The sequence below is a fragment of the Rhamphochromis longiceps genome, linkage group LG8 (assembly GCF_057381845.1).
Source record: "Rhamphochromis longiceps isolate RC_006_pf linkage group LG8, R_longiceps_female_GT1.1, whole genome shotgun sequence".
NCBI classification, from domain to species: domain Eukaryota; kingdom Metazoa; phylum Chordata; class Actinopteri; order Cichliformes; family Cichlidae; genus Rhamphochromis; species Rhamphochromis longiceps.
This window is the reverse complement of record NC_140564.1, coordinates 19,430,639-19,441,692: the sequence shown is the minus strand read 5'-3', so window position 1 is coordinate 19,441,692 and position 11,054 is coordinate 19,430,639. Positions and strand designations below refer to the sequence as shown.

Sequence of the window (11,054 nt, the reverse complement as noted above, 5' to 3'; positions counted from 1 at the left end):
AGGCATTACTTGTCCCCTCGTGTTTGGGAGCAGTCTGTGGCACACAAGGTATGTTTACTATGTTTAAAGATCTTTTAGAGTGCAGCTCTCTGTGTTTTGACCAGGCCACATGTCTCCTGTCACCTAAAAGTACAGAAATTTTAAAACCTTCTAGTAAACAGGGTCCCAGCTTCTCCTGGGAAAAGTCACCACTGCCATAATCCTCGCAGCCCGGACCCTCCACACATCACACATCAGACTGCGGAGACAGAGCATGAAGGTGGTAAGGAGGAACTAAGGGGGGCGAGGCTGGGCAATGTGACTTCGATTGCTCTGTTGAGGGTGGGGCTCGATGGCGAACCTTTGGCTGCTCTGGTGGGGGGTTTATGGGGGACAAAAAGGGATTGGGCCGCGGGGTAGATCTGAGCCCAGCATTGACCCGCTCCATCATCTCCTCAGTGAATTTCAGGTGTGGGGAGGAGGGAGAAAGGGAGGGGGAGGAAGGTGATGGGGGTGATGGCCTGTCAGGGGTTTGGGGGACCTTGGGTCCCTGGTCCTGGTTGTTGGTGTTGTTGAGAGAGTTGGAGGCAAATAGGGACCCCTCTTCTTGCCTCAGATGTCTCTCCTTTCTGAGGCTCTTCCCAGGTGGGGGCAAATGGAGCTCCTCCTCAAGGTTTCTGCTGGGCTTTGTCTGTTCTTGGAGTACTGTTTGTTCCTCTTTATGAGATAACTCCTCATTTATCTCAGCCTTGGCACCAAGCACAGATGGATGACGTGTGGAATAAAACAAGTTGAAGGTGAACAGTTTCACCCCTGACTTGTTAAAATTAAATCAATTTGCTTTAAACAGATGCCTGCGTTCCCAAAAAATATTAAAGTTGTTGATAAAATGCACTGAGTGGTCAGTACATGCTGATATGAGCCATTTATTCAGTGTAAACAACCTGCTGAATCTCTCGTCTCCTCCTCTGACGGGCGGTACAGGTCCACTGATGAATACAGCTGCATTCAGAGAGTTTACAGTATTTAATAATCCAGTAAAGTCCAGTTTCAGAACCTCCGACTGTTGTTTGGACACATCGTTTGACCCTGTATGCAGAACAATGTTTGTCACAGTTGGATATTCATCTGCAATTTGAAGAATTCTCTCCTTCAGGTTGTTGACCATATCGTTAGGAAAGCAGAGGACTTTAGTGTTCTTACCGCACATCCTTTGTACATCTTTTACGGCAGAGTCACCCACAATCAGAGTTTCAGGCCTAGCCTTTAGCTTTCCCTGTGGCCTTTTACTTTTCAAAAGATTTTCGGACCTTACTTCGCTACTTTTAGATGGATGGTTGTCCGATATAGATCCAGGGTTAGTTTTAGTTTCTTTAATGGGAGGTATTTGAGAAAGAGGTGAGATTGAAGAACTCCAAACCAGCTATTATAATATAAAAACTTTGCTCAGATAAACATACACCCCAATGTCTCTTCATGCTACATGTGTCAGTCATTAGACTATTATGCATGTATTCTGTGTTGGTTACATTATTAAAAACAGTTATTAACAAATATTCTAAGTCTAGTTTTAAATAATATCTCAATCAAAAATGATTCTTTTTTCAGATTTAGTTATAGTTTTTAGTTTGATTTTAGTTAACTATGTTAACCTTGCTCGTTTACTGATTGTGGTGAATTCATTAACCTGAAATGACTGCGTCTTCTCTTTTACGTGCTTTACGGTAATTTTCTCTTAGAAACGGAAGTCTCAATGAGAACTTCCTTAGTTACAAGACGCTCGCACTCCGATTGTGTGTTGATTTTTTAGCTTGTAGCCTTCTTGCTACGTTTTCCAACGTGTTTAAGTCATAAAGACAAAATTTATTTGACCTTTAATTTAATTTTACTGTGACGCGAGACAGCGGAGAAACTCTTCGGGTAAAGTGTCCATATTCCCGCTCGTTTTTCATGGCTCTTTAGAGGAAATGACTTCCATCCAGTGGTGTTTTTTACCCCTTATATTGACGGTCATATGTGGACGTCTGGCACACGGAGCTACAGACCCAGTGGGGAGTTCCTCCATCAGTGCCACCCCCGCTAATGGGGAACCGATCAGCTCTGCCACCCCTGAACCGAGCGGTACGGAGGCCGTGAACTCCACTGGTGTCAACACCACGGAGGTCCCTACGCTTGCCACCGTGAACTCCACGATGAACACGACGCTGTCCGCGACCGAAGCGCCCACTGCGGCCGCCGAGAGTCCAACTGCAACCACCGTCCAGCGTGCGGTGTCTCCACAGGGTAAATTACACCTCCACCTACATCATAGGTGTCAAACTCTGGCCCGCGGGCCAAATATGGCCCGCAGCCTAATTACATTTGGCCCGCGAAGCCATACCAAATTATTATTAGAGCTGGCCTACTGGTATTATACAGCTAATATATATATTGTTTAGTATTAAGCTTTGCTTGTTCCATATTCAGTTTTTCAGCAAAACTTGTTTGACTCCATAAGAAAAGATTCATTCTTAAATCTGGAGGAAGATTTTTTTCCAATAAATATTAATGTTAGCCCGCGACCTTGTTCCAGTTTTGAATTTTGGCCCACTGTGAATTTGAGTTTGACACCCCTGACCTACATCGTTTGTTGGGGCGGTTAAGTCTTTTTGTTGCTTCGATCAGGCTTCCCGCTAATTACTCAAGCTAGACTTTGTGGATCTGACGGTGATACCACACCTAGCATAAGTACTCCCAAGCATGTCCAACCCTTTTCCTGATGTTTTCCAGCGTGTCTCTGTGATTTAACCCCTGGTTTCTGTGACATCGGCTGCTGCTGTGACACAGCTGACTGTGGGGTCCCTAGCTTGAGCGCTGTCTTCACTGGATGTCCGCAGAGAGCCATGTGAGTGTTGGTCGTTAGCTCTATAACACGTGTAGTACACAGCTTCAGCATTTAAAATACCATTTTTAACTTTACAGATCAGGTGTTTGCATTGAGAAATGGCTGATGTTCAGAGCCAATGTGGATTCGTCTCTTATCACAGTGACCGACTCTCTGTTTTGTGTGCAGCCTTCAGGTAAATGGCATAACTTTTTTTTAAAAAATTACAGGTAAGGTCAACGTATATCATTATCGTTTTCCAACCTCCAAACAGATAACACGTCCCAGTCTTTCCCAGCCCAACCTCAGCATCCAGTTTTAGGGGACTCGTACCACTTCTCTCTACAGAAGAGTCCAACTGTAGGCCCCAGCAGAGGTTTTTACATGGTAAGTGCTCACAGACTTAAATAATTAAAACAAAAAAAACGTAAGATATTTGAAATCATCACAACTTTTTTTCTGTAGGTTGATGATGTCATCCAGACATATTTCCCCAACTCCTCCGTGCGGGGTCTCCTCCGTCAGCCATCTCCAGGACCGGCAGCGTCAGCTTTTTGCATCGACCGCAACCCTGCAAGTAAGATCACATAAAAAGTTAAATGTTGAACTGTTGAGTGGCAAAGTGCTGTTACACCATTTTAAGTGCAGCCCTGCCACCTAGAGTTGCTTCTTCATATTTACTTTGGACAGTTTTGGGAGAATTAGTTTAGGATATTTTCTACAGATGTCTTAGACACAGCAGCCCAACTCAGACGTGTGGGTTTGTGGCAGTATACATGATAGCCTTTTATACTGGGGAGGCCAGCAAGTATCCTATAACTGACTCATCTCTTAGCCCCTCCTGATCAAGGACCAATCTCCACATTGTGTCCCAGGCTGAGCCCAAACACTGTTCAGAGGAAACGCCGCAATATCATTCTTTCTGCTTGTTGCCATAGGTGACGGTAGGAATGTAGACTGATTTCACACTCAGCTCTCTTGTCACGACAACAGTCCGTACAGAGACACCACACCAATTTGTGTGCATGTGGGGGTGCTCAGAGGAAATCTTGCACATGTTTTAAGGCTCCATCACTACTAAACAGGTGTTTACAGGTGTTAGAGTGATGTGTGCTGCCATCCAGGTGATGACTTTGTCAGGAAAAGACTTGCACACAACCACATTCTGCTCATATTGTACTGTAAACAATGTCTTACTTATCAAAAGTTGGTACACACATGCAGAATTATTACAACAACACGCTGTTTCCTACGCCAGATTTTATCCACCTTAATTCCTCCCCTTCTTGTAGAGTTCTTGAGGTCTGTGTCTCTGTCTTGTGCACGGATGGTGACTCCTCAGTCATGCATCACAGATCCAAGCCTCAGCGCCAACTCCTACTTCTCCGACCTGCATCTCGTCAAGGTCAGCGAGTCCATTTGCACTAAATCCTTTTAAGTGCATGATTAGCTGTGAGACTCTCACCGCAGATGGACTAATATCGTGTTTTTCTGTGACAGATCCCAAAAGCTGAGATGGCACCAGTGTCAGATTTTCTGGTAAGTCGTACATTGCTGTTGTAAATGCGCTTTGACACTCCACTTAAAATACTTTGTCTATAGTACATGTACTACACTGGAAAGGCAAAAATAGGACTTAATAGTTGTTGCTGGGCTAATATTTCACAGTTATTGATTATTCTTACAGGCTAATGTTTTCCTGACTGTTTTAGATCCCAGTGACCAACCTGTCAGTTTGGCCTTCACCAACGCTGCGGAACAGCTCCTGTATTAATGCAGTGCAGAAGGTGAACAAGTGCACAACTGTGTGGTGAACCACGAGTGCTCAAGTGTGTGACGAAACATTGACGTTGACTCTGCTGTTTCTGCCTTTCCTGCAGGTGAAGTTTGTCATATTTTACACCGGCAGAGGGGAACTCGCAAACGCAACGGTTGATGTAACCCTAGCCGACGTGAATCAGAGTCAGCTGTTGCTCCAGATGCACTCCGTAGAGTTCCAGGTAGAGCCAAAAGAATTAAAAAAACTAATTTTAAACAGTTTAATGTGCCAAGTAATGTCGTTTTTCTCTTTTAGCTGACCAAACCGATTCCCACTCCCGCAATACTGAACCCTGCAGTCGGACTTAAAGTTGGATCTCCTCTCATCGGTCGCTTTTTAAAGGAAGCGATGCCTGTATCCTAACTACAATTTTAAGATTGTATCTTTTAATTTATCTGCCAAGCTTCGGGGAAGTTTGGCTCCTTAACAGTGAGCCAGCTGACCTCACTGGGGGTGTCACAAAGTGGGACCTGTTCCCCTGATACAACCACGCGAACGCCCATCCTCTTCACGCACAACATCATCACTGGCTGCACATTCAGGTGAGTCTGCATTATTTCTTTTTGCCTCTGTTGTCTGTGGTTCTAGTTAGCTTACATTAGGACAAGTGGAGATGTCGCTAAAATAATGAGCAATATCCTCTGCTTTTTAAAAAAAATTTATTTCCGTGCTACAAGCTCTCCAGCCAACGACTGCTCAGAGCTGCGCTCGCAGATTTATGGGATTTTGCAGGGACTTGCTACTCCTGATGAGATCGCCATGAGCTCGGGCTCCCAGCCAGACTGGGCGAGAGTCCTCACACAGGAGTGTCCCTTCAGCCTGCAGGTATAACCGAAATCTGACCCCCATACACCGTTACAGCTGTTCTGGTGTCTGCAGCAGCACCTAGTGTCGGTGCTTTGTATCTCCCTTCAGCCAGTCGCAGCAATTCAATTCAGTTTTATTTATATAGCACCAAATCACAACAACAGCTGCCTCAGGGCGCTTTATACTGTAACCCAACAATCAAACCCCCTATGAGCAAGTGCTTCCTGTTAAAAGGGAGTTTTTCCTTCCCACTGTCGCCAAAGTGCTAGCTCATACAAGATCATCTGATTGTTGGGGGTTTCTCTGTATTATTGTACGGTCTTCACCTTACAATATAAAGTGCCCTGGGGCAGCTGTTGTTGTGATTTGGTGCTATATAAATAAAACTGACCTGAGTATCTGTACACAGACACGTTTCACAGAGACATTTATGTTGTTCCTTCTCAGGAAACGTGTGAATCAGGCTGTGTCCTCCCTCACTCTCTCTCCATCGAAGTACTGTGGGCTCGCCTGGGTCCCCTCGACATTCCCCAAAACTACATCCTAGGGGCCAGATACCTTTTCCAGTGTCAAAATTTCAAGGTGTGCTCTCTACATCTCACTTTTTTCTCTGTTTTTTCTGACAAATTGACCTTTAACATTCCTCTCCTCCTGTCTTTATTTTTTGTTTTCTTTTTCCTCCTCAGTGTCCTCTGTCATCCTCTCTCGCTCTGACCACTAGAGTTACGTTCGCTGACAGCACAGTCTACCCAGAACCCCCCAGGGGTTTGCCTCAGCCTTTCTGGAAGTTTCCTTTTGGCTTCTTCACGAGAGGCTCCGCTGAGCTGGACGGCCACATTATTATGAACAGCAGCAGCACAGAGAAGGTCACATGGAGTTTAATGCTGCTCACAGTCATGTCACTAACAGGATTAGAATTCCTCTGCAGGTAACTTGACGGGTAACTGGAGCAGCACTGGAACTCGAGGAAAAGTTTTCTAAAATACCTAATTTATTGTTTCAATTATTTCTCAGAAATAAATACATTTTCACAAGACAGTTTGAGTCATTTTTAGACTGCATCACTGAGGTAAAGAGGCACTGTTTGCACACAGCTCCTCATCTCTCTGCGCCTCCTGCTGTCGCTGGTTTCTGTGCGTTTCCTTCTTTTTCTCTGTGACGCGCACATAGTTGAGGAGATTGACGACTGCAGCGGGAGTTATACCTTCCAAGCGAGTAGCAGCTCCCAGCTGGAGGACAGAGCAGAAGAGTCAGGGCATATTTTTTCTCTTTTATTAAAATAAATATTTCACACTATTATTTTGAAAGGAGTGGGCTCACTGTGCTCGGTCGAACTCTGTCCAGGATCTCTCGAACTTCGTCGGAAAGCGACACCGGCAGAGAGAAATAGTCAATGTCCTGCGGCAGGGACATGTTCTCCTCCCTCTGAATTCTCTCGATCTCTTTCTTGTTTAAGTCGCAGTGAGGCTTGTACACAGCTGCGTGACAGACAAGAGAAACGTTTTAGCAAGAGTTTTATTGTAGATTAACATTTCAGGCGGGGTTATTTTTTTCTTACCTTCTATCTTAAGTCTCTGTGCGAATTCCATAAAAGACGAAAGGCTCTCGGGGAATGCAGATGCCAACATTTCAAAGGTCACGTCGTTGTACTGAAGAAGATCTAAGCCACTGAAAAACAAACATTAACGGGAAACATTTTTAAACTGTTGTGACATGAAAAATTTAATTATTAGCTTGGCAGATATCTATCGCTCACGTCAGTAAGGTGCTCTTGGTCTCACTGATGGGAACACTGGGAAGCTTCTTCTTCCAGCTCGATGTAGACAGAAAGAGAGCCTGAAGGGCTGTCAGTGCATCCTGGAGGCTGTTCCTCACTCTTAAAGACTCCTGGTAGCGCACGGAAGACACACATCCCACCTCCTCAAAGCCTGATGGGAAACAAAAGGTAATGAGAGGAGGAAAAGAAGGGGAAAAAACAAAACAAACGCAAGCACAATGACACGTTGAAGATGCTACACCTACCCTTCGGGGTCAGGCGGAGGTCGGCGTTGTCCGGCCTTAGAGAAGTTCGAAACTCGGCCCGGCTGGTGAACATGCGGTAAGGCTCTGTCACGCCTCGACTCACCAGGTCATCAATGAGAACTCCAATATAGCTCTCTGTTCGAGACAGCGTCACTGTGGGCATGGAGAGCGCCGAGCGGGCAGCGTTTGCTCCCGCCCACAAACCCTGCTCAGATAGAAGAAGAAAAATCAGTTACTCCTAAGCTGCTTCCAGCTGTGTGTGTGTGTGTGTGTGTGTGTGTGTGTGTGTGTGTGTGTGTGTGTGTGTGTCTCTTTAAGGAAAGAAGCAGCTACCTGTGCGGCAGCCTCCTCGTACCCCGTGGTTCCATTGATCTGACCGGCCAGAAACAGACCTTGAGTGCTCTTCACCTGCAGCGCCGGGCTCAGCTGAGTGGGACACACAAAGTCGTACTGCACGCCATAACCTGGAAATCCCAGAAAACAAACATTAGACTTTCAGTTCTGGAAACCAGCTTACTTCTGTCAATCCATTTTTTTTAGAATTAGGGAAGAATTGAGGGAACTGTCACTGCTCTCACTTGTTACTAGGCAGATCAAACAGGATCTAAAGACCTACCTGGCGTGTGGATCTCAGCTCTGCGCATGGGAGGGATTTCTCTGATGAGGCGTAGCTGTATGTCAGGGGGCATTGTCATGGACAGACCCTGTGGATACAGGAGGTCAGAGGTCACGCCCTCGGGCTCCAGCCACACCTGGTGGCTTCGGCCTGGAAAGCGCAGCACTCTCGACTCGATGGAGGGGCAGTACCTGTTAGAGACGAAGACTGCACGTCATTCCAATTCAGCTCGATTGTTTCAGTTTTGCATAAAAATTTTATGATACACAGTTACACTGATGTTTTTGTTTTTGTGGCATTTTCTTTGCAAAAACCTTCATGTTAAAACGAATCTACATGCTTTATTTTGCATTAATGAGCAGAAAATGATGGAATAACTGAAGTGATTCCTTCTGAGTTTCAAACCATTGAGTCCAAAGTGTGTGTGTGTGTGTGTGTGTGTGTGTGTGTGTGTGTGTGTGTGTGTGTGTGTGTGTGTGTGTGTGTGTGTGTGTGTGTGTGTGTGTGTGTGTGTGTGTGTGTGTGTGTGTGTGTGTGTGTGTGTGTGTGTACCTGGGACCTTTGGTGTCTTGCTGTATGTGACAGTTTAGTTGAAGGCTCTCCCTCACCACTCTCTCCACACCCGGTGTAGTAAAGGTGAGGTAGCAAGGCAGCTGCTCTTCTGGCTACAGAGGGTTACGTTTCAAAATAAAGCAGGAGGAACAATAAACTAGACAGTGAGTTAAAGAATAAAAGTCCATTCATTCAGCTGTACCTTGCAGTGGGTGTGGGTACTGAGGAAGCTGAAAGGAGTTGGGTGACTGTCAGGGAGGTGAAGCTTAGCCAAAGACAGGTCTACTGAGTCCTTCACAATCCTGGGAGGGGTACCGGTCCTCAGTCTGCCTGTCCTTAGCCCCAGCCTCTCCCTCAGCGTATGGGACAGCCCAGCGCTTGATGGAGCGTCTCCAATCCGACCCCCGGGGGAGGTAGTTTGACCCACAAAGAGGGAGCCAGACAGGAACGTACCAGTGGTAAGAACCACTGATCTGGCTGAGATGGCGTGGCTGCCATTAGCTGGTTGTTCAGGAAGTGCAAAAAACATGAGAAAGTAAATTCAGTGTATAATATGTACCGTTTGCCATTTAGGTCCTTGTCCTTAAAAGAGGTAATCTGCTGTGTACCCAAACGTATCCCAGTGACTCTGTGGTGCCCGGGCTCCTCCGGGTTTGGTTCTGTTACCAACAGCTCCTCCACTGAGCCCTCCACCACGGTCAGCCTGGGAGTGGACAGCAGCTCGGACTGAAGAAAAAAAATATGTAGAAAACAAACATTTTAATTCACTCGCAGACAAATATTTTACTTTAATGGACGAGTAATTCAAGTTTTGGGTTTTTTTCTTAACCTGAATGAAGTCTCGGTAGCGCTGACGGTCCAGCTGGGCTCTCGGACCCCACACGGCAGGCCCTTTTCTACGATTCAGGATGGAGAAATGAATCCCAGCCCAGTCCCCTGCCCGACCACACAGCCCATCCAGAGCATCAACCTCCTTCACGAGCTGGCCCTTCCCTACTCCTCCCAGGGAGGGGTTACAGGACAGAGCACCTGTGGGAATATTATCAGAGAAGTCTAGTTTTCCCTGCTGGAGGAAAAAGAGCTTCTTTGTTTAGGTGTCCCTTTATCCTCACCGATGGTGTGAATTTTCTGCGTGATGAGGAGTGTTTCAGCCCCAACTCTGGCTGCTGCCGCCGCTGCCTCGGTCCCTGCGTGACCCCCGCCCACCACGATGACATCATACTGATGTCCGGTGAGGTGACCGACATGTCTGGAAACCGGTGAGAGGAGACTGTGCAGGAAGGGAAGCTTCTTTCTCAACATGTGAGACGCACACCTGTCAGAGTAAAAGTTAAATGATGGTGTATCCCTGTTAGATACTCCATTACTTTCGTGACCCATCAGCTTTATTTCAACTCTCAACTTGGAAAAATAACTTTGTTGTTTACAGTGGGTAAAATAAGCAATGAACATGTCACCAACTTTCTAAGTAAATATATTTCTAAAGGTGATTTTGACATAAAAAAATCTCACCAGATTTCAGTAACAATCCATCCAATCCACACATCCAAAGAAATCAAAACATAGATGCCATGATGACAACGGCTGAAATCTGTCAGTAACTGGAAAATAATCCTGGCATTTATTGCAGATTAATATCAGCTGGTTCATTCCAAACTTGACCTCAGTTTCCTGTTCCTGACTAAAGTAACACCAGGTGTGGTTTTGTGCTGCTGCAGCCCATCTGCTTTAAGGGTCCACGTTATACACACTGAGAGATGCTCTTCTGTGTACCTTGACTGCAAGGAGTAGTTGTTTGAGTTACTGTTGCCTTCCTGCCAGCTGGAAACAGTACGCCTTTCTCTGACCTCTGGCATCAACAAAGCATTTTGGCCCTAAATCCAATTTAATTCTAAAAATGTGTTATGTTGAACATGTACAGCTGTGAATCAAACCGCATCCTCGCTCTCTGTTAGTAAGAGCACAACGTACAAATACGTAAACAGTTTAAATACGGCTTCGTTTACTCAGCGCACGTGTGGATCCACAACAAACTCTCCCCTCAGGTTTGAAATGCACTTACGGTTTATTTGGGAGAAGGCGTATTGTTGTTTTTATTTCAGACTCTCTGTAGCAGAAACTGAGACTAACAGAAAGGCAAAGATCATTTAGGAAAATTACCAAACTCCTGCTACATAAGTCTCCCTATGGAGGCCGCCATGATGTCTGTAGCTCACAACCGTAATAACTGGTTTACAGACGCACTGAAAAAAACGATGCTCAGCATGTTTCAGCCTTTCGCCTGTGCTGTTGGTGTCTTCGTTTGGTTAATGTTACAATCATGAATCAAATATAATAAATTAATAAATAAATACATGCGATCAATACAGATAGGAAAAAAATAATGGGAGATGATT

At 45.6% G+C, this 11,054-nt stretch overlaps 2 protein-coding genes across 4 annotated transcripts; one reads left to right on the top strand and one right to left on the bottom strand.

Moving 5' to 3' along the window:
* The first annotated feature begins 1,733 nt into the window (after positions 1–1,733).
* On the top strand, positions 1,734–6,540 carry LOC146663536 (tectonic-3-like). Its single transcript, XM_085416336.1, has 14 exons — positions 1,734–2,262; positions 2,749–2,863; positions 2,941–3,038; positions 3,117–3,229; positions 3,308–3,419; positions 4,135–4,247; positions 4,343–4,381; positions 4,555–4,629; positions 4,723–4,842; positions 4,917–5,015; positions 5,100–5,203; positions 5,339–5,486; positions 5,916–6,050; positions 6,155–6,540. Exons 1-14 carry the CDS (start codon positions 1,947–1,949, stop codon positions 6,398–6,400), a joined length of 1,833 nt encoding a protein of 610 aa, XP_085272462.1. The 5' UTR covers positions 1,734–1,946; the 3' UTR covers positions 6,401–6,540.
* Positions 6,442–10,886, bottom strand: mto1 (mitochondrial tRNA translation optimization 1). 3 transcript variants are annotated; one of them, XM_085416333.1, is made up of 13 exons: positions 10,721–10,886; positions 9,771–9,973; positions 9,488–9,687; positions 9,267–9,384; positions 8,861–9,159; positions 8,659–8,771; positions 8,107–8,297; positions 7,824–7,954; positions 7,491–7,695; positions 7,225–7,396; positions 7,027–7,136; positions 6,789–6,946; positions 6,442–6,697 (listed from the first exon to the last, which is right to left on the bottom strand). In XM_085416333.1, exons 2-13 carry the CDS (start codon positions 9,958–9,960, stop codon positions 6,530–6,532), a joined length of 2,055 nt encoding a protein of 684 aa, XP_085272459.1. In that variant the 5' UTR covers positions 9,961–9,973; positions 10,721–10,886; the 3' UTR covers positions 6,442–6,529. The 3 variants fall into 3 exon arrangements, with proteins under 3 accessions (XP_085272459.1, XP_085272461.1, XP_085272460.1); XM_085416335.1 differs by having other exon boundaries at positions 10,819–10,859; XM_085416334.1 differs by lacking the exon at positions 10,721–10,886 and adding an exon at positions 10,171–10,699.
* Between the last annotated feature and the right edge of the window lie 168 nt (positions 10,887–11,054).

Excerpts from the sequence above, each read along its gene's own strand:
- mto1 (XM_085416333.1), bottom strand. The coding sequence starts at position 9,960 with ATGTTGAGAAAGAAGCTTCCCTTCCTGCACAGTCTCCTCTCACCGGTT. Across the intron at positions 9,160-9,266 it reads AGTCACTGGGATACGTTTGG|CTAATGGCAGCCACGCCATC; the intron begins GTACACAGCAGA and ends CTGAACAACCAG. Across the intron at positions 7,137-7,224 it reads ACCAAGAGCACCTTACTGAC|TGGCTTAGATCTTCTTCAGT; the intron begins GTGAGCGATAGA and ends TTTGTTTTTCAG.
- LOC146663536 (XM_085416336.1), top strand. The coding sequence starts at position 1,947 with ATGACTTCCATCCAGTGGTGTTTTTTACCCCTTATATTGACGGTCATA. Across the intron at positions 4,382-4,554 it reads CACCAGTGTCAGATTTTCTG|ATCCCAGTGACCAACCTGTC; the intron begins GTAAGTCGTACA and ends TGACTGTTTTAG. Across the intron at positions 5,016-5,099 it reads TTTTAAAGGAAGCGATGCCT|CTGACCTCACTGGGGGTGTC; the intron begins GTATCCTAACTA and ends ACAGTGAGCCAG.